Genomic DNA, 22,554 nt, shown 5'->3' on the forward strand with positions numbered 1-22,554 from the left:
CTGGGGTAATTTGGGGAGGTGACGAAGCTGTCAGGATTCTGGTGATGACTAGTCTGTTTAGTCATAATGGTTTTGTATTTATCCAAATCAATGGAGCTGTGCACTAAAGCAGTAAACTTTTCAGCATGCAAAGCTTTAAAGCCTATCTTTCAAAAGAGGCAGATAAAAAAATAGACAAAAATGAAATCAAAATGTGTTTTAACTAATTTTTATCGGTGTATCAACATTCAACAAAAATTCCTTGTGGAAAGCTGAACACTGTACACAAACATTACAACATTTTTTTTTTCTAGTTAGAACTTACAATAAAAGCCGGGGAGAGGCAGCTTGAATCCAACCACAGTGACCTATAATTGTCAAAACTGACATTAAAAATAGTGATTCTCAATTTTAAAGACAAAGAGAAGAATCCTATAAACAAGCAGGCAAAAATTCAAAATTCTATATTCAATCTCCCCCACATCCCCTCCCCCAAAAGATAGAGATCTCAGAACGACTCGTGTAAAGAAACTGGAACGTAAGAAATTACCAGCCAGTCAAATTAAGATTGAGAATTTCAAATGATTTTGAAAATTCAGGACCTCTGTGAATATTGTTCATAACGAAAGAAACTCGCTATTACGGGTGCTTCGATTTACCAAAACCTATTTGAGACAACGCCCAAAGGACTATTGGAGAGATGTGATGTGTTTTATTACAGAAATAAGCCTTTTGAAACATGTGAAGATTGAACTGACAGACAACCACGGCTGGATTACCCTTTCCTAAATCATGTTGAAACTTAACTTATAAGTGAGTATTAGCCATATAATATAGATAACCATACTACAATCTGCAGACCTAAAGAAGCTAAACAACAAAAAGTACCTTAGGGAGGATGCTTAATTTTCATTCAGAATGGCAAAAAGGATAGATACCAGAAGCAGTGGAAGAGAGGGAAGAGGACAGGAGCCTACCATAGATGTCCTCTGAAAGGCTCCAACCAACAGGGTATGAAAGCAGATGCAGAGATTCACAGGCAAACTTTGGGCAGAGCACAGGAAGTCTTATGGAAAAAGAGAGGAATAGAAGGACCTGGAGGGGACAGGAGCCCCACAAGGAGAATAACAAAGCCAAAGAATCTGGGCCCAGTGAGGCCTGCAGAGACTGATGCACCAACCAAGGACCATGCATAGAGAGGACCTAGACCCCCTACTCAGATGTAGCCCATAGGAAGCTCAATCTCCATGTGGGTTCCCAAGTAAGGGAAGCAGGGGCTGCCTCTGTCATGAACTCAGTTGCCTGCTCTTTGAACACTTCTGCCTGGTGATGCGGCCTTTCCGGGCCACAGAGGAAGAGGATCCAGACAGTCCTGATTAAGACTTGATAGGTAGGGGCAGAAGGCAACAAGCGGGGAAGACTCCCTCTTTCAGTGGACTAGGGAATGGGGATGGGGAAGAGGAAGAGTGAGGAAGGGACCAGGACGAGACAAGGGAGGAAGCTACAACTGGTTATAAAGTGAATAAATTGTAAAAAATTAAAAAATAATAAAATAAAAACCTTAACTGCCATGGCAACAATATTAAGAGGTGGGACCTGAAATGCTTGTTTAACCTATGAGAGCCCTTGTGATTAATGTTGGTGTTGGAGTGAATCCCTTATGAAAGATGATTTCAGCAGCATTGCCTCTCAACACTTGCTGCCCTTCAGAGCTGGTGAAGACGCGACCTCTGCCCTTCAGATTACCCACCTGTGGTATTTTGCTTTAGCAGCAAACAGCTGACTCAGACACTGACAAATGTGAAAGCTACCTGCTTAGATGATGTAGAAAGATTGCACCACACAAAGGTAGAACGAGGAGGGAAGGGAAAGTCCATTGGTTGCTCATACATAATAATGGGAATCAACAAGTTGTTTTAAAAGTTATTAGCCAGTAACACAGGCATATATTTCAAAATATAAATATTCTGGAATAATATGAGTTTTATAAACAAAAACTGAAATCAGAAACAGAGTAGGAACATTTTATTAATTCTTTTATAGCACCAATAGATACTGCATACATATAGAGAATTAAATCTAGTATATGTTATATTATTGAGATAATGAAAATCTTAAATATTAAAATACATAGACAGAAGAGATTAAAAGTACAACAAAGAACAAATAGAATAGGCAGTACATTGATAATTCTGACCACATATTTACCATAAAAATGAAAGAAAACCTTTCAGTCATCTATAAGGGATAATGGAAGGAGAAATTCGATATTAAATACAAAAAGATGAACATATCAGAAAGCGAAGGGTGGCAGAGTGAGGTGGCACAAGCCTTCAAGTCCAATATTTGGGAGGCAGAGGCAGGAGGTTCTTTGAGTTCAAGGTCAGCCTCTCACATATGTTCCAGGACAGGACAGTGAGAGCTACATAAAGAGACCCTGTCTCGAAAAACAGTAAACAATAAACAAACAAACAAAAATAGGTGTGGATAAGGTAGATGGGATTTTTATGGCTGTTAATTCCAGCACTCAGGAGACAAAGGCAGGGAATTTCCAAACTGAGGCCACCCTAGGTTACATAAAGAGTTTGAGGCCAGCTATATAAGGAGGTTAGGGCTAGCTTGAGAGACACATCAAAACCTTCTCTCAAAAATTATTTTAAAAGGGAAGAAAAAAAAGAAGGAAAGAGAAGGAGAAGGAAGGGGACAGAAGCAGCAGCTCAAATGAATGTAACCATGTAAGTTATAAATAAAATAGACATACTGAATTAAATTGCATCTTGTGAACATAAATGTGTTACTAACAAGGGGGAAATGCAGTTATAAAACAGAAGTTACAAATGACAGAAATAAAAACACATTGCAGTTGCTGAATTTAATCCATCTTCTTCAGTTCATAACAGCTCAGGTATAGAAAATACAAAAAACATTATACAATTTTATTAAACTCTAAAAATAAATAATGTATTTTATGTGCCCAAACAACACTTTTAAATGGTTTTATTTGGGGAAACGTTTTTTCCATTAATACCAAAGAAGATAATAATATAATTTACAAATAATTATCCTTGATCACAACTCAGTAAAGGTATTATTATTGACAAGATCAGACATAAAAAGATCCTTTTACTGGAAAGTTTATGGATCAAAAAGGAAACACAAAAAATTACTGTAGAGTTTCTAGAAACCTTTATAATAAAAACAGATAGTATTAAATTTAACAAAATAAACATAAAGCAATTCTTAGGAGATAATAAATAGACCTAAGTTACTATATTAATAAAACCCAAACCAGAAAAATTAATCAAGCATTTATGTAACCTGTTAAAAGTTACATAAAGAAAAAAGTAAAATAATACAAAAGATTAATGAACATAAAGCTTACATGCATTTGATAAATAAATACAATTGGAATACTGTCAAAATATTGAAAGAGTTTATTGAATGAGCCACAAAAATGAATATGCAAAAATAAATACGCTATATATAACCACATATTAGAAATCACATTAGAAGACCTCATTGCACTAACAGATCAAAGGTACTATGAACAAGAGATGTGTAAAGTCTATGTGATATGAAATTCCCTAAAACAGCGCCAAAACACATAAATTAGACAGGGGAACTAGATAGACAACCACAGTCCTGGGCAGAAAGTTTCACAATAATGAGGATTATTCCCCTATGTCTGTTGTGAAAACAGTACAACTCTTATCTGTTTTGTTTTGTTTTGGATGGAAGTATCTAATTGGTTCTAAAACTATTATGGAAAACATGAAATTAGAAACTATTGAAAAATTCTAAAAAGAAAAAAAAAAAACCAAAACAACTAAAAGTATCTAGTCAGCCTGTGGTCTTATTTTAGTAAACGGTGCCACCTTATTCTCAGGTACTTGCCATAAAAGCCCGAGCCCCTCCCCCTTTATTTTCCACTAATAGTTCAACATTCGTGTGTGAGTGTGTGTGTGTGTGTGTGTGTGTGTGCGCGCGCGCGCACGCGTGTTTATCTCCATCCCAAAGAGCTAATTACGAAGCGTTCACTCGCTTCTTAGCTCAGTTTTTATTTCAGAAGGACTACCTTGTACCTAGGCTACCCACCAGCGTTCTCTTATTCCAAAGAAGAGTCTCTCATATTCCTGCAGAAAACTAAAACAGGATAAAAACTAAAGCCCAAATTTCTCGTTCTACTAGTACTGATGATTCAGCAAGGAACTGAGAGATACATAGCACTGCAGTGAGCTACACACACACACACACACACACACACACACGCTTGCTGTGAGCTCCTACGTCCTCATCTCCATTTTTTGAGCACTGGAATTGGGGAAACTATATATATATATATATATATATATATATACACATACATATTTTGGCCCAAACATTTATTTATTTTTTTTTGTATACCTAGATCTACCCCAATCTTCCTTCCCTTTTTTTTTTTTTTAAAGGCATCTTGATGATGCTGAAGTCAGACGGGGTGAAAACACTGGGTGAGAAGTTGAAAGGGGGAATAGCCTAAAATCAGAGTGAGCAGAAATGTATAACAGGCATTAAAAACCATGACCGTAGTGGTAGCGTTGATCTGCACTTAAATGATTACAGAAACAGTCCTATTACCGGCAGGCATTGCCTTAACTTGAAAAGCATGTCTTACATTACCGAATCCATTACATAGTTTTCCATTTATAAGAACCCTCGAGAGAAGTTAAGTGTTCTTGGATTAGGAAAATATTTTACTGTTTTCTAGACTGTGTTTCTTTTTAATCTTACAGATACCTATTTGGGTAACAATTCCTGTTTTCCTGCTAACAAGTTTTAAAGATGAAACTAATGAAATAGCCGTAAGTATTTAGAGTCAATGAAGTAAATGCAGCAAATATACATTCAGCTCCATCAAATAAAAAGTAGTTTGCTTGACAGTGAGAATATATCCATAAAAATTTAATGACATCCTTATTTTTAGTAGAAGTCTTATTTTGGCTCCATTTTTAAAATTCCACCCCTTCTTTTTTTCTTTTACCTCACCATCTCTCATTTCTGTTATGTCTAATATATTGCCATAGTTCTATTCATTATGTAAATAGTAAAAGTGACCTTAGGGGTAAGGAGATGTTCACTCCGTCAGGAAAGTACTGGCCGTGTAGGCATGAGGACATGAGCTTGGATCCCAGAATCCGTGCAAAAGCCAATCATGATGACAAACGGCCGTAATCCTAGAGTTTGGGATGCCAGGGGCAGATGGGCGGATGGCTGCAGCTCATTGGAGCAGCCCGTCCAGCTAATCGGTGAGCTCCAGTTTCAGTGAGAGATGACATCTCAAAAGATAACACTGAGAGAAGACTGCTGATGTTGGCCTCCGGTCTACACACACACACGGACATACATGGACAAATGGACACACACCTACACTAGACACACAGTTTTTTTAAAGTTTCATTGTAAAATTAATTGGAGTAGGTCTCCCAAAAGACACAGTGTTTATGTATAATTATATCTGGAAATCATTCGTTCTGTCCTACGCCAAGCTCTTTCCATAAAGCTGTACTGTTACTTTGAAGCATTTTGCATAGTTATAATTAGAATCATTTGTTTCATGTGGTTTAATGATTCTCTTTCCTACCACTCTGCAGTCTCAGGAGGCCAGAGCCATGTCTGGTTTATTCACTGCTGTATTTTACATAGTTACCAATAAAGAAACCAGCTCCTCTGTAAAAAGACAGAATCATGATGATTCTTTGTAGAAATTTGTCTTCTTTCAATGAATGACATCAGCATCAACTTCCCCTCCTTTACACAGTGGCCTGAGGATTCCTCTTTCCTTCCAGATATTGACATGACCTGTTCCTCCCCTACTGAACACAAGGTGACTCTTGAGGGCAAGGGAGCTTTCGATCATCCTTTTATATAAGGACTTATAATTTTAAGTATGAAAAGTTAATCTGTGGAGGAGGGGGCATCTAGCTACTTCTCTCCTTCTTTCCTCTCTTCTTTCTCTGCAAAAGTTTTCTTTCAACAAATGACAAATTCATATTTTAAATTTCTATCTGTGACCTTATTTTGTACAATGTTGGCCCAGTGTTTGATACATAAAATATCTTATAGACTTATTGGTTGAATGAATTATTCTGTTATTACCTATTGATGATTATGCTAATTTTTACAATACAATGCCTAAAATATTGCCACTAAGAAGCTTATATTTGTGAAGGCACGGTGGCACACACCTGTAATCCCAGTACTCAGGGAGGCAAAGGCAGGTGGATCTCTGTAAGTTGGAGACCAGCCTGGTCTACAAAATGAGTCCAGGACAGCCAAAGCTACACAGAGAAACCCTGTCTTGAAAAACCAAAAGAAGAAGGAGGAGGAGAAGGAGGAATAGGAGGAGGAGGAGGAGGAGAAGAGGGAGAAGTAGTTCACTTTTGGCCGGCCATGGTGGCACATGCCTGTAATCCCAGGACTTGAAAGGCTGACCCAGGCCAATTGTTGCAATGTCAGAAGCCAGCCTAAGTTACATGTAGAGTCCAGCTTAGCCAGGGCTATGTAAAGAGACTTTATTGCAAACTGCCTCAACCTCAAAAAGAAGTTCTTATTTACTTTTTTTTTGTAATGAGGAAGAAGGGGGAGAGAGAGAAATACAGGATAAGGTCTGTGGTGGCAGGGTATACAAAGCAATGGTTGGGAAGAAGGGAAAGGAAAGGCAAGGGTGTGGGAATGAGGACTGCAGGCGAAAGGACCAGGACAATAACTCCCAGTAGCATGAAGAGCAGTGCTTGGGAATGGCGTGCCTTTCTGTGGACTCTCAGCGTGTGGGGAAGAAGTGACAGAGACATGGCTGAGAAGTTCGGGTGAAGCCTTTGCAGTTCCAACATGGACCAGTATAGAGATATTAGGGACAGGGTGCTTTGTGCTGACAGTGGAGCTGATATTTGGTATTCTGGGGTTATGAATAAAAGAGAAAGCAAAAGAGGATAGAGAAAAATTTGAATTTTGCTTTGTAATTTTTTTTTTAAATTTTAACATTTACATTTATTTATTTTGTGTGGGAGGGCAGGCATGGCTTGCACATGCCACAGCATGTGAATGGAGGTCAGAGGTCAGGAATTGTCTTTGATCTTCCATTTTGTGGGTCCTAAGAATCAAATTTGGATTAATGACTTGGCAGCAAGTGACATTACCTGCTAGGCAGACTCAGGAGCCTTCCTTTATAATTTAAATAGGTTTAATGCTGCTTCCCACGGTGTAACTGTAACAATCTCCATTGCTCAATAAGATTGCCTGTTTCAAACTAAGCTGGCTAAAGTCAGAGACATTAATGGTAAAACCTTTTATTATTCGTTATTACCCTATTATTCATTACTCACTTACTATTCATCTGAGAAAGTGAGAGAATAATCACTTTTTCTAATAACTACCCAAACTCAAAATTATAAATTAACAGAGCCAGATCAACAGAGAGAATCACAGAATCTGAGCACTTTTGAGACAATGGGGAAAGAGAAGCAGAAACAAAAATGCCTGCCTTCCTTCTGTCCCAGTTTGGCCATGGTTCCTCCATAGAGGCTATAAACCTCCCATTCCACTCGAGGCCAGCAGGTCTGCGTCTCAGTCTTGATGGTGTGATGCTTTACATGACTCCTGCATTCCTAGGTGTTCCTCTTTGCCTCTTCTGTTTGAAACCTAAGGGAGCTTGGTGCCACCTGCTACTGGGCAGAGCTTAATCAATCACACATGCCACTCCCTGGCATTGCACTGCCTCAAGCATCAAATGCTAGTTACTGCCTCCTGGGTGTGGGAGAGAATTCTTCCAGCCTGGGAGAAATAATGTGTTTTCCAACTGGAGTCAATTCTCACAGTGAAGAGACACCAGGTGTCCTGCCTAGGTTTATTTCAACTTGATACAAGTTAGATTTGTCTGAAAGGAGGAAACTGCCATTGAGAAAATGCATCCGTGAGACGGGGCTGTAGACAACCCTGTAAGGCATTTTCTTAGTTAGTGCTTGATGGGGGATGGACCAGCCCATTGTTGGGGGTGCTATCCCTAGGCTGGTGGTCCTGGCTTCTATACCAAAGTAGGTTGAGCATGATGAACAAGCTAGGAAGCAGCAACCTTCAGCTGTGTCTCCATCAGCTCCTGCCTCCAGTTTCCTCCGGAATTTGACTTCCTGTCCTGGTTTTATTTAATGATAGACTACAATATGGAAGCGTAAGCCAAAAAAAACCCTTGCCTCCCCAACTTGCTTTTGGTCATGGTGTTTCATCACGGCAATAGAAATCCTAACTAAGACAGTGGGTTAACAAAAACCCACTTAAGATAGGACATCTCAAAGGAAGAGAGAATGAAGCACAGTAGCAGGCTAGGCAGACTGAAATGCTGAATACCATGTAACCAGTGCTTGGAGAAAACACCGGTCGAAGGATGACTCTGAAGACAAGAGCAGAGCCTTTGGAGGAGTGAGACCACGTCTTCACTCTTAGTGGTGCTACAACGTTTTAGTAAAAGAAAGATCATGTGACCCGTGCCACCCGTAGCTCATTTTTAGGTGACATGTGCTGCTTAAGAATAAAAGTATGCAGACGAAACGTTCTCTAAACGAATGGGAAATAAAATTTGATTTTAAGTTCTACTACTGATAAGTAATAGCTAGAATGCCTTTGGGGGAGGGGGCTTCTGTCTTCTTGATGAGAAAAAAAATGGTTTTAAAGATATTAGAAAGTTTTCTCCAGGTTTCCCTCCTTATGGAAAAGCTAAAAACAAGAACATTGCGCCATAAAAAGCTAGTGACATTTGGTTGGTTTTTATTCTCAGAGAAAGAGAAACGCCACCTGTTTATACATATAAAAAGTCAAAAGAATACCCTATAATCTCGTGACAGTCACAATGGCCCTTAAATGTCGTAGGAACTGCTAAGTTTCATAAGAAGCGACTTTCTACTATTATCTTCTGATGTCACTTCTTCCAAGCTTGGGGTCTCATAAGTTAGCAGAATGCTTGCTTATCGCTGAACATCTGTACATTCCTGTACTTGGATGCCATGTCCCCTTGCGACACATACTTCTACCAAGACCTTGGGTCAGCTAGGAGAGAGTCTCCCTAGCAGAACTGCTCCCCAAGCTCCCGAAATGCCTGTGCTCAGCAGCAGGGGACCACATGACTGCTTCCTTCCTTTGCTTGCTTGCTTTTCTGTCTATCTCTCCTCCCCTCCCTCTCTTCTTTTCTTTGTCTTTCCTCTCTCTCCCTTGTTTTCTTTCATTCATTCATCTTTTTATTTTTTATTTACTCTGCTCTCATATAATCCATCCTGACTTCGCCCCCTTCCCCCTCCTCCCAGCCCACTGCCCTAACAGTGCCGCCTTTGCACTTACAGATTTAAGTACATCTCACTCTTGTGTATATTTCAAGTCCCAAGTGAACTAAAAGATTTTTCTTTCTTACAAAGTACTGGAGCTTCATGTTCTTAATGTCAAAACTTAAAGTGAACTGGAAACAGACATGTGTTAAACTAAATGAAAGAACAGCTGGCTTTTAAAATGTTTTTAAAGTAATTGGTTTTAATCTCATAATTCTCTCCTCAAAAATCATTACTGTTAGAAACCAGGTCTGCCCCAGCCTGCCCTCAGCGACTCAGCACCAGGAAGCCATGTTATCACTAGACACAAAATGCGATCTGTTTTCACTGTCCTATGAGTTGCATGCCCTTTAAAGAGTCTACACTGTAGTATCCCACTCTCTGTCTCTGCTCTCTTCTCCCTCTCTCTTGTTCCCACTCCAAGGCAGTCTTTACCCCTTCTCCCAAAAAATCTCTAGCATAAGATCAGTTGTGTGGCATTGCTTGGCCCTTGACTCTTCTGCCATAAAACTCTAACAAATACCACCATCAATTGGTTTTACTTTGATATTTTATTACATATGTATGTATCTGTAAATAATCATACATGCCAAAATATGTAAGGTAGTTTTTGTAGCATAGTATTATGTAGTGTAAAATTGAATTAAAAAGAGAGAGATTTTCTAAGATTTCTAAGTTTATAAATAATTAATAATTGGAATATGATAAGAAACTAGCATATCACACACTGAAGCCTATAAGAAAAAGCATCATGTCAAAACTGTATTGGAATATTATGGTAGCACATATCTAACTATGGTTTTGTAAGCTTTCACAAGCTGAGTGTGCCAGGCAGATACACCTCAAATACATTGTAACTAGAGCTTTCTTAAATAAAACTTCTATTTCATTTAATTTTCTGAATAACTAAGTAAGACTTTTTTTTAGATTTTTAAAAATTTACTTATTTTTTTATTAATTACAGTTTATTCACTTTGTATCTCAGCTGTAGCCCCCTCCTTCATCACCTCCCAATCTCACCCTCGTACCCTCTTCTTCTCCTATGCCCCTCTCTCCCATTCCACTGATAGAGGAGGTCCTCCTCCCCTTCCTTCTGACCCTAGTCTATCAGGTCTCATCAGGCCTGGCTGCATTGTCTTCTTCTGTGGCCTGGCAAGGCTACTCCACCCTCAGGGGGAGGTGATTAAAGAGCCAGCCCCTGGGTTCATGTCAGTCCCTGTTCCCATTACTAGGGAACCCTCTTGGACACTGAGTTGCCATGGGCTACATCTGTTCAGGGGTTCCAGGTTATCTCCATGCATGGTCCTTGTTTAGAGTATCATTCTCAGAAGAGACTCCTGTCCCCAGATTTTTGGTTCTGTTACTCTCCTTATGGAGCTCCTGTCCTTTCCAGGTCTTTCTATCTCCCCCTTCATTCATAAGATTCCCTGCACTCTGCCCAAAGTTTGGCTATGAGTCTCAGCATATGTTTTGATACCCTGCTGGGTAGAGTCTTTCAGAGGCCCTCCATGATAGGCACCTGTCCTGTTCCCTATTTTCTCTCTCTTCTGGTGTCTATCCTTTTTTCTTTTTAATTGGGGATTGAGCATCTTACCCAGGGTCCTCCTTCTTGATTAGTTTCTTCAGGTGTACAGATTTTAGTATGATTATCCAATATTATATGTCTAATATCCACTTATAAGTGAGTATATGCCATATGTTTCTTTCTGCTTCTGGGATGCCTCACTCAGCATAATCTTCTCTAGTTCCCACCATTTCATGGTTTCATTGTTTTTAATTGCTGAGTAATATTCCATTGTGTAAATGTACCACAATTTTTGTATCCATTCCTCAACTGAGGGACATCTGGGTTGTTTCCAGCTTCTGGCTATTACAAATAAAGCTGCTATGAACATGGTTGAGCAAATGTCCTTTTATATACTTGAGCATCTTTTAGATATATGCCCAGGAGGGGTAAAGCTGGATCTTGAGGTAGCACTATTTATAATTGTCTGAGAAAGCAGCAGATTGATTTCCAAAGTGGTTGTACAAGTTTACATTCCCATCAGCAATGCTAAAACAATCCTCTACAATAAAAGTTCTTCTGGTGATATCTCCATCCCTGATCTTAAGCAGTACTATAGAGGAAGACTAATAAAAACTTCATGGTCCTCGCATAGAAACCGGCTGATGGATCAATGGAATCGAATAGAAGGCCTAGAAATAAACCACATACTTATGGACACCTGATTTTTGACAAAGATGCCAAAACCATACAATGAAAAAAAAGGCAGCATCTTCAACAAATGGTGCTGGTCTAACTGGATGTCTATATGTAGAAAAATGCAAATAGATACATACTTATCACCCTGTACAAAACTAAAGTCCAAGTGGATCAAAGACCTCAACATAAAACCAGACACATTAAATCGGTTAGAAAAAAAAGTGGGAAATACCCTAGAACTCATTGGCACAGGAGACAACTTCCTGAACAGAACACCAATAGCACAGGCTCTAAGATCAACAATCAATAAATGGAACCTCATGAAACTGAAAAACTTCTGTAGCAAAGGACACTCTCATCAGAACAAAACGACAACCTACAGACTGGGAAAGGATCTTCACCAACTCTATATCTGACAGAGGGCTAATATCCAGAATATATAAAGAACTCAAGAAGTTAAACAGTAACAAATGAAGTAATCCAATTTAAAAAATGTGGTATAGAGCTAAACAGAATTTTCTGTAGAGAAATATAGAATGGCAGAGAAACACTTAAAGAAATGCTCAACATCCTTAGCTATCAGGAAAATACAAATGAAAACGACCCTGAGATTTCACCTTACACCCATCAGAATGGCTAAGATGAAAAACTCAAGTGACAGCACATGCTGGAGAGGACATGGAGAAAGAGAGATATTAACATTATGCATTTCTTACAGACAGGAAAAACAAAAGTCTGCAAAGGGCAATTGGCTGTTGATCGGTCAATTGATTCTGTGGCTTGATCAATGCTCCTGACCACAGCATGTACCCATCTCTAGCTGCCAGTCCCAGGACCTACACCCACTCAAAGTCCACCAAAGCCTTACAAGCTTGTTTCCTTATCGACAGAATAGGAACCATAATCCTATATTCCAGAATTATTGAAATCTGGATGGAGAGTTTATGAATAAAGTGTCCCTCAAAACATGAGGGACACCAAGCTCAGAATGATGCTTGGTGATGGTGAGACAAGAAAAATAAATGCTGAAAACAAAGAAATATTTGCTTATTGTCCTTTGATCAAAGTTTCTATGAAAAATAATACACCCTTTTATAAATGTCTTCTGGTTTTACCTTGTTTAATACAAAACTATTATATGAAGGCCACAGTGAGCCAAACTTATACAGCCATGGGAAGGGTAAACAGAGCAAGCTGGAAGGGAAGGTAAGGCCGGAAATAAGGCCTTGGAATATGGCACTATCAAGCCCTGTCTTCCTATGGTCATGTACATGTATTAGTAAGCTGCAGAAACCTACAAGCGTGAAGGGCCACGCCACCAGGAGTCATGACTTGACGATGTGAGGAGGAAACGCGGCCCTCGCAGACCTGCAGACCACTCACCTCCAGGACGCGCGTGCCCTCCATCCGTGTGCAGCAGCATGGCGATTGGCATGCCCACGTTCTTGGATCTTCCCACCACGACCACATTCTTCCCAAAAGTTTCAATTCCTTAAAAAAAAAACAGTCTGTTTGAATGCGTGTCTAGCAACAAGAAGCAAGTTAAACACATGAAGAGCCAACTGAGGTATTCTTTTAAAACTTCTAATTTGGATTTCATGCCCTGACTGTGGCATGGCCCTCACTGGATTATTTATAAGTGTTTCTTCTAACGCCTCTTGGATTTGCCACGTCCTCTCTAATTATGTCCTCATTTCAAAGCCACAGAAATTCTCAAGTTGCCATTAAAGTCCTTTTCAATACTGAGTTTCACATGAAGTATACAGTCTTAAAATATATGAGCTGCTAATTAGCCTAGGGGTTCATAAAAATATTAAGTACAAACGGCGATCAGACTTCTGGGGAGGCTGGGGAGAGCACAGAGTGGAAGGGTCACACACTCTGACCTCACAGAGAGAAGTGCTATCCTTACTGAGTTAGCTCTGCCTTTTGCAGGCACCGTTTCTTCTCGCGTAAAATGAAAAAATTGGAAATGAGGCTGATCCAAGTACTGACGAGCAAGTGTGCAATTCTAGAATCTGCTTGCTCTTGGAGAGAATTAGAAATTGGCAGATTAGAAGGGAAAAGATGTTTCCAGAAAGGAAGTGACTGGTGGGAGCTGAAAAGCTGTCGATATGCAAAGCAACTGAGCCCCATGAATGTCCCCTCCAGCCTGTGAGAACACGATGTGTCTAGCATCGTCTAAGCCTACATGCTTTTATTAAAAACTATGGTCAATGGGTACAATTGACCATATAATTGACACATTATCTCAGTAAGAAAATGGTCTAATGTGGCCAAAATGCATAATTGAAAAGTAAGAAGACATGGCCACATTCGGAAGGTTCCCTCACTACCAGCTGCAGCTATAGTTGCTTATCAGCGGGTTCGTGTTCCTCGGCTTATTTCATTCTGTTCTGTTCTGTGATACTCATAAATGTGTAATGTTCTTATCGGCTCTAGTTTTATGCTTATCATTTTTGTCACTTGTAGACTAAAGTAGTTCTGTCCAGTCAAGGCCCCAGTGCTCATCTGCCGTTGATACCTGTTTCCCACAGACCCACATTACCAACCTGCTCGTTTTATTATTTCCCAAACAGCACTGGCAGTGGCAGGTATCAGAGAATGCTGATCAAGGCACAGTCTTCCAATATTGATAATATGAAATCCATCCACGTCTTTCTCTGGGGAAATTCCATTGCATATTGTTCTCTCATCCACGTGGTCTGAAAAAGTAAATACAACCGGTCTCCTTTAAAATTTATGTTTATGTGGAAGCCTGGAGAATGAAAAATGGGGACTTATAGCTAGATCATTCATGATTCAGCTCCAAGAGTCATAAAATTATTGTGTTTTTTTTTCTTGCCAACAGAGTAGTAACCCAAAATATACTTGACTAGTAGCTGTGATTGGCTACAGGCTATTAACGGCTCACAATGGCTGCACAGGTGAATTGTATAGAATTGGACAATTCCAAGGAAATGCAGCAACAAGTAGGGAGAAGTCTTTGCCTCAACATGCTTGCAGATTTAAGGGGTTTGGATCCACTTTTTTCCATTACAATAGACTTCTGTTAAAAATGTGAACAGCATAGATTAAGTGGGGTAAGAGAAAAAGCCACGGAAGACACCCAAATGTGGTGAATAAATTCTGTTAAGATCTCTGGCTAACGCGAAACAACAAATTGTTTACAGAGAAAACAAATTCCTAGGAGCTCGTGTGGAAAGGCTGAGAAGACTTTCCAAGAGGAAGCAGGGTTTCGGGTGCAAAGGACTTTCCAAGAGGGGTTACAGACATGGCACATCAAACGAGAAACAAAGCTGACTTGGCAGCCAGGTTCAGGAGTTCTCAGAAACCCTCAGAGAGGACATTTAATAGGGAAATGCTGACCTTTGCCCCTGAAGATCACAAGAGAAAGGTGTCCACTGTCACCATTTCTATTTATCCTTTGGTTAGAATTCCTAGTTTAAGATGATAAGGAGAGGAAAGAGACCCAGAAGTCACAAAGGAAGTAGCAAAACCACCCATAAGGGGCACAGTTGTTTATTCTGGATCTCTAAGGAATGTGTAAAGTAATGAAAAGAATTAACAAGGTCAATTCAGCAAGAACAGCAAGCACAGAGTTAGTACATGAAGACCAGGTGTATTTCTGCCCCACTGCAATCATCAGGAGATTAAATTAATTGTAAACTACTATTTCCAATATCTTACAAACAGCAAAATTCTTAGGAATGAACTTTTCTAAACTCGAGGGAAAGTTCTATAATAAAATCACAAAAGATTGCTGACAGTTGACAAAGGAAACACAAGTTATTCTCTGCCCGTAGGTTGGAAAACTCAGTAATAGGTCAGTTTTTCCAAAACGACTTATAAGGCTTTTGTTAGGTTCTGAAATATATTGGGAGATGTTCTGACATTTTTAAACACCTGGCACTACTATATTCTTTGATAACACTTTAAGATGAACTACTTCTTTCAAGCTTCAAAAAAGCAAAAATTCCAGGCAAAGCTTTATGCTAATGGAATAAAGTTCACATCCTTAGCATGGCCATATTCCTCCGAAGAAGTTGAAGAAAATCATGTTTTCTTAAGTCCTCAGTCTTTGAAGCACTATATATAGTGATTTCTGGCAAACATACAGTACCACCTTTGAAGCATACATTCTAGAAAAAAAAAGACTCAGAAAATTTTATTTTCCAAATAAAATTTCAACCCACAGTAGATAGAAAGAAATGTTGCTATGGGATCTCAGGAACAATAATTTAGACTCATCCTGTTCTTTAACTACCCTCTTCACATGGATTGTCTGGCCAGGCCTTTTTTTTTTTTCTAGATTAAACTAATAATACAGAAGACCAGAGACAAAGCCTATAAATACATATGTTTTAATTTTTTGATTAAATTATTATTTTTTTAATTTCTTGTGGGTTTTTTTTTTATCCACTCCCTCCTCCTCTTCCCTACAGCCTCTCTCCCACCTCCAATCCTGCTCCTCTCGTGTTCATGGCCTTTTTTACTTTAATTATTATTGTTACATACATGTTGAAGTGAGTAAGTATGTAAATGCAACCTGATGAATCCATTTAGTGTTGCACATATATATTTTAAAAACTTTTAAAGAAATATACACCACCCAAATAGCATTACGAGATGAATATGTTCAAAAACAAATGATAAGGAAAAGGCAAAGAGTGCGAAGAAAAGCAGAAAACTACTGGTGTTTTTGAAATTCTTGTACTTGTGGTTTTGAGGTTTTCTGTTTGTTTGTTTGTTTTTGTCTTTGTTTTGGTTTTGAGAAGTCGTCTCAAAACAAATTATGCCCGTGAACTTGGACAGCAAAACACCTTTTAGGATGGCTTGCACCTGGGCATGAATGGGAAGAGACATTCCTGGTTACAGAGACGAGCCGTTTCCTCCAACACATAAATTATCTCAGTGACTGTACTGTCACCATACTATAGTAACATGGTTTTAAAAGGTGCTTGCTGAATGCTGCCATCTAGTGGTACTACACTCCACTTACAAGACAGCTGTCTGCCTTTTTTTTTTTCCATAAAATTTGCCTACAAAGGTTTTAAAGAAGATAAAAAAAAAAAATGTGAGGATGGTATTATAAAAATCACATCAAAGAATTATTCAAAAAAAATCTTCTAGAAATATTGTTTTTTCTTTTAATGAATCTTAAATTGAATGAATAATTCACAGCTTATGACATAACAATTCATTGTTATTGACATTTTTTTAGTGTATTGTGTGTGAACATGTGTGCATGCATGAGTGTTTGTGTGTGTGTGTTTGTTGTTTGTATGTGTTCATGTGTGTGGAAGCCAGAGGTTAACAGAAGGGATCTCACTCCCCTTCTCTTTTGAACTGGAGTCTCCGTGAACAGGAGCATGTGGACAAGATAAGCTATTGAGCAAGCCACAGGGTCCCTCCTGCCTCTGCTCCCAGGGCTGGCGTTACAGGCACGCACCACCCCGCCCAGCTCTGTAGATGCGTGCCAGGGAACCAAGCTCAGGCTGTCACATTTGCACAGCAGATACTTAGCCAGCTGAGTCAGCCCTCTCATGACACAATGCTGATATCAATCCCCAAATACCCAAATCTCAGTGATTTCTTTTTCATAGTAACCTAGATATATCCAAACCTGCCACTGAAAACAAAAGCTATCGCCTTGACAATAACCTATGTTTATTCATATCACAAACTGCCTGCTAACCCATCCCCGCCCCTGCCCCAGTGTGTTTTCAGTTTCACCTGGTTCCTGTATCTGAAAACCCAAGTCTAAAAGATTTAACGGCGACAAACAACATCAGATTGATGTTTCTACGCAGGAAATAAGTCAGAATTTAACATTAATATTCTCTGGCAAGTCCTCCTTTATGCTGATTATTTTATTTAATTCTCAAAAACCTCTACAAAGCAGAGAGCTTCTTCTTTGCTTCAGATGGGGACGCTGAAACAGAGGGTGTTACATATTGGTGAAGGTCAGAGCCAAGGCTCAATCCCAGACACCTTCATTATGAAATCTACCTTCCCGACATCACTGTCTCTGAATAACTTAAAGGTGTAACACGAACACATTCACTTCAAACATTTACAATATCCACTCACTAGCTTATACTGACATCTTAGACCTGTATTAACTATAGCTAGCATATTAGCACGGGAGATCAGTCTGCCTGGATTCAGACTCATTTACGCAGAGGGAAGGAACTGAATCTCTGCGTTCTTGTCACCAAATACAAATAATGATAGTTGCACTCCCACAGGGTTATTGTGAGGACTCAAACTGAGGATTACACAATAAACATAAAATCTTCATACAACAAAGACTTAATTCGGTGGATTAAGTCTTTGTGCACTGGTATTTTGTGTACATATTATTGGCTTTGCATATAGACAAGAACCCTCTCTCAGAACACCCTCACATTTGCTGGGGTCCCCTTACCTGTTTCTTATTCCAGGAACACAGTATCCAAGCAGTTTGTCTGTAGAACAGATAGGTAACCAGTGCCATCTACTGGCCGTTAGTAACAAAGCCATCAAATAAATGTCACAAAGGCAACATGCAGATAGATACATGCTTGATTTTGTTAGGACAGATTAAATACAATGTAGTCAGAAATTCTGACAAAGGAAATAGAGTAGTTTGGAAAATAACTCTAAAACATTTTTAAATTATGAAAAAATATGTGTTTGTGGTATGTAATATGATACTCTGCCACAATGTATACTTTATGTAATGGCTAATGCAATCTAGTCAACACATCATATACTTCTTTTTGTGTGCTAAGAACATGTAAGCCCGCTTTTGTGGCAATACGTTATTCACTGTCTCATTATGTTGTACATTAGGTCTCTAGAAGTTATTTGTCACATCTAGCCAAAGTATTAAATCCTTTGGCCAGTATTTCATACACAAGCCCCTTGTGACCTCCATTCTGCAGTGTGTTTCTGTGGGTTTGAAATGTTTGTTTGTTTGTCTTTATGACACAGTGCCATGTAGTCCTGGCTGGCCTTGATCTCACTGTCTATCTAAGGTGTCCTGACCCTCCTGCCTCCAAATGCCAGGTATACCAGGCTTGGCCTAGTGTCAGACCCTCCATACCAGTGGGTTAGTTCAGTACATGTCTGGGTATGTGGTTTGCTTTACACACAGGTTCTTTACACATGCTCAGGAAGGTTGTTTCCCTGCTGTTCAGTTGTATGAATATGTCTGTGTTTTGAAGATTATCCTATGATCAGATGGACAGTTTACAAACATTCTGTCCAATTCCTCAGTGCTGTCTCTTCACTCTGCTGCTGACTTCTTTAGCGTAAATCAGTTTTTAAATTTGCTATCTTCCCACTATTTTAGCTTTGTTTAGGGTTGTCACATCCAAGAACTATTAACACACCAAATGTTAAGAAACAGTACCTTTGAGTGTTCCTTTCATAGTTTACAGTGTCATTTACATATTTAATATAATTTTAGTTGTTATATTAATTAATTTTGTATTAAAGAGTGACATAAGGGTCTAATTTCATTTTGAATATGTGGATCTGTTTCCTCCAATACCTTTTCTTGATAATAACATCTTTTTCTCCAGGTCTGTTCTTAGAAATTCTGACAGATACACTTGACCTTAAATGGGGTTCATTTGCCTCACTGATGTCATTGCCAGTACCATGTTGTTTTGACAACTGCAGTTCTGTAGTAGTTTCTGAGATCAGGTGGCTTGGCGCTACCACAGTTCTTCCTGTGTTCAGCCTTGCTTTGATTATCTGGGTCTTCTGTGGCTCTATATTAATGTTGGGATTATCTTTTGTTTCTTTGGGAAGTGCCATTGGAATCTGAGAAGGATTTCACTGAAATGGTAGATCTCTGCGGACACTGTGGGACTCTTAGAAGGAACACTGTAAATAGCTCATGAAACTATTTGAATACGGGGGGGGGGCTTTCAAAAGAGGTAAACTGTGAGTTGATGGCTTGTGAATTAAATTACAACCCCCACATTTTTTTTGCATAAGTTAAACAATTGTCAGTAAACTCCTATCATGTTTAAATCTCATTTCCTGTGGCATAAACTAAAAGTAGCCCACATATTCGGTTGTTTCCTAGTTTTGAAGGGAGGAAATGCATCGCTGCGTTAGCTTTGCCAGGATGTGTCTGCAGTGTTCCCTGTCAGAGCAGTTTTTTCATGGGAAACCTTGACAACATCTGAGATCCCTTACAATTTGGTAATGTATTAAGGCAGTGGTTCTCAACCTTCCAAATGCTGTGACTCTTTGATTCAGTTCCTCAAATTGTAGTGAGCCCAGCAGAAAACCATTTTGTTGCTACTTCATAATCAATTATGCTTCTGTTCTGAATCATAATGCAAATATCTAATATGCAGGATATTTGATATGACTTCCTGTGGAGGTCGGGATCCACCGACTGAAAACCACTGTTTTAAAGTGATGCTACCACAGAGAAAAAGTACTGGAAGTTTGAGATTTTAAACAGAATACATCTGCAGTATATATTGGGATGCTATGTCTTTGTATAGCACAATACATTAATGCAATAGATTAATTTAAATACTAACTTGTGTAGGAACATCATGAAGCTTTGCTTTTGTCACATCAGATGAGTTTATCTACTACACAATTTAAAACTGAACAGATGTTATACGCTACACTACACCAATAGTCTTGTAGAGTTTAGACATTCATGGGTTTCAGAACCATAGTTTAGTGAGATAAGATCAGCCCTCCAATAGCGTAGTTCAAATTTCATGTCTTGTGCTAAATCAGCTACGGTTATGTAAAAGCTGCTGGCTCTTAAGCTCACGAATCAGGTACCAGTTGAGTATGTTGATCAGTGGCCAATCCTGTATTACTTTCAAATACCTGGATTGGGCATTGAACGTTTCTTACTCAGTTCAAACACAGACGTAAAGTGTGTTCTCTCTATGTGTCACAGACTTATACCCACATTACATCATACAAATATAGAATAGGCCAAGGGGATTAGCTGATAAATATGAAAGGCGAAGAAACAAGATACGATAAAGCTGTGAATTGATCAGGCAAACAGTAAACAGCTAGGAGAGGCAGGAGAAACCTGCATGAAGCAAAGGTAGAAGTACGTTGTAAAACCCTGACACGCATGGTAGGAAGAAGTCACTTCAGCAGGATTCGACCTGAATATAAATGCAGGCACGCAACCCGACTGGAATAATAACTCTGCGTCCTGTGAGAAGCTATAGCTCTACATTGGGAAACTGAATGAAGGTTGAGGGGTAAGGGGTCAGGATGAAAAGCAAGGCAGAATCCCAAAGGAAGATACACCTGATAAAGCTTCACATTAAGGAGCTTTCGGCCATATCCATGATGTTGAATGTACAAACAAAAGATTAGCTGCTTAGAAAGGAATACGGCAAGCCAATTCATCAGGCCATTGAAAAGATGTTTGCTCCACATCTGTCCTACATCAATCACGTGACCACTATGCAAACCACCTCTAAACAAAACAAACAGAAATCAGATACCGTAAATCTTGTGTCTAATGTTTTAAAAGATAATATCATGAATAAATACTAGTTACACTGCTTCTATTTCACTGTTATCTTCAAATCACAATAAGATAGTATTTAATATCTGAACACTTTTTTAAGAGACTAAAAAAATGTTATTTTTTCCCACTCTTAGGATCGCTGCTGCGGCTGTACCACGCTGTACAGAGATATGTCTTGCCTGTGTCTAAATTTCCTATTCACGGTTTTTCATCTTGTAAGTATAAATCACTAAGAAACTGTTAGTTTTTCTGAAAATGTTTCATAAATTGCCTCCAACACCATGAGGTGTCCTTTCCCCTGCCCAACACGGATATGCAAAAGAGCATCGTGTACCTGGAAGTGGCAGCTGGACTAATATCCCACTGACTCTCGGGTCCATGTTCAGCTGGTCGGTGATATCCAAAAGTTCCTCCTGGGAAACATTCTTGGGCTTTAGAATGAGCTCACTGCAGATACCTGGAAGAGAACCCAACAGCGAAAGTCCTTGAATACCCATGGCTTCGTATTAAGAGTTTTCTCCATGGTATGATGGTCTCCTCTGTTCCCGGCCCACCGGAAGGAAAGCCCTTCTACAAAATCAGTGTCATAATCAAAAGGAAGAGGGATTTCTCTGTCAGTACGGGGATTCTCTCCTGACTCCAATGATCATCTGCCTACTACTCCAGGAGACACTCATTTGTAAAATCCCCTGTTAGTCGACTTGAAGAGGCAAAGTGAGACAGGAAATCAGTGAGGATTTATGATTCAATTAAAGTGAATGTAATAAAAACAGGCTCTTTAAATACAGAGTCCCTCTGTCTCACCCACAAACCAGGAAATCACACTGAAAATAAAAAAGTTCTATAAAAAACCTGAAAACAGTAAGACATTCATATAAGCCTTGTTAATTGGATAATCTTCAATAGTAATAACAATCTCAGTTATTTGAATGGGGCCCATTGGATCATTATGGCTGGTGATTATGTAACTCTATGTGACAACAGAAACATTCGGTAACAGTTAGCGCTGACACACACACACCCACCTACGGCAGAAGCAGCTTTTATCTTGTTCCTGACATAGGTGTGGCTTGCTGGGTTGTCTCCGACTAAAAGGATACTGAGGTGAGGCCTCCTGTTCCCAAGAGCAATCCACGATTCCACACCTTGCTGTATCTCTTTCTGGATTTGTCTGGCCATTTCGGTGCCCGAGATGATAATGGCTTCATGGCTGTGGGAAACAAAACACTAAGTATAATACTAAAAAGCCAGTAAGCAACACTCAGCTGAGTAAATGTATGGCACAGGAGTGTTCAAAACAACCATGGTGGCTGGCAAGATGGCTCAGTGGTTAAGACCGCCTGTTGCTCTTGCAAGAGGAAGGACCAACCAGGTTCGATCCCCAGCACCCACACGGTAGCTCACACTGACTGTAACTCCAGTTCCAGAGGATCACTGGCCTTCTAGCCTGCACATGCAGAGTATAGGGCCAGGCATGCAGGCAAAGACACACAAAAGAAAAG

At 39.4% G+C, this 22,554-nt stretch overlaps 1 protein-coding gene across 1 annotated transcript in view; it reads right to left on the bottom strand.

Annotated features, from left to right (window-relative positions):
* Positions 1-22,262, bottom strand: part of Mthfd2l (methylenetetrahydrofolate dehydrogenase (NADP+ dependent) 2 like) — a 65,079-nt gene extending 42,817 nt beyond the window's left edge. Inside the window, exons 1-4 of the mRNA XM_055595325.1 lie at positions 22,078-22,262; positions 21,387-21,509; positions 14,082-14,234; positions 12,913-13,020 (exon numbers count right to left, since the gene is read on the bottom strand). Of these exons, the coding sequence (XP_055451300.1) occupies positions 12,913-13,020; positions 14,082-14,234; positions 21,387-21,509; positions 22,078-22,231 (538 nt within the window). The 5' untranslated portion in view covers positions 22,232-22,262. The remainder of the gene's footprint in view (positions 1-12,912; positions 13,021-14,081; positions 14,235-21,386; positions 21,510-22,077) is intronic.
* Positions 22,263-22,554: the final 292 nt, after the last annotated feature.

This window comes from Psammomys obesus, unplaced genomic scaffold, assembly GCF_907164565.1.
Source record: "Psammomys obesus unplaced genomic scaffold, mPsaObe1.curated_primary_1811, whole genome shotgun sequence".
NCBI classification, from domain to species: Eukaryota; Metazoa; Chordata; class Mammalia; order Rodentia; family Muridae; genus Psammomys; species Psammomys obesus.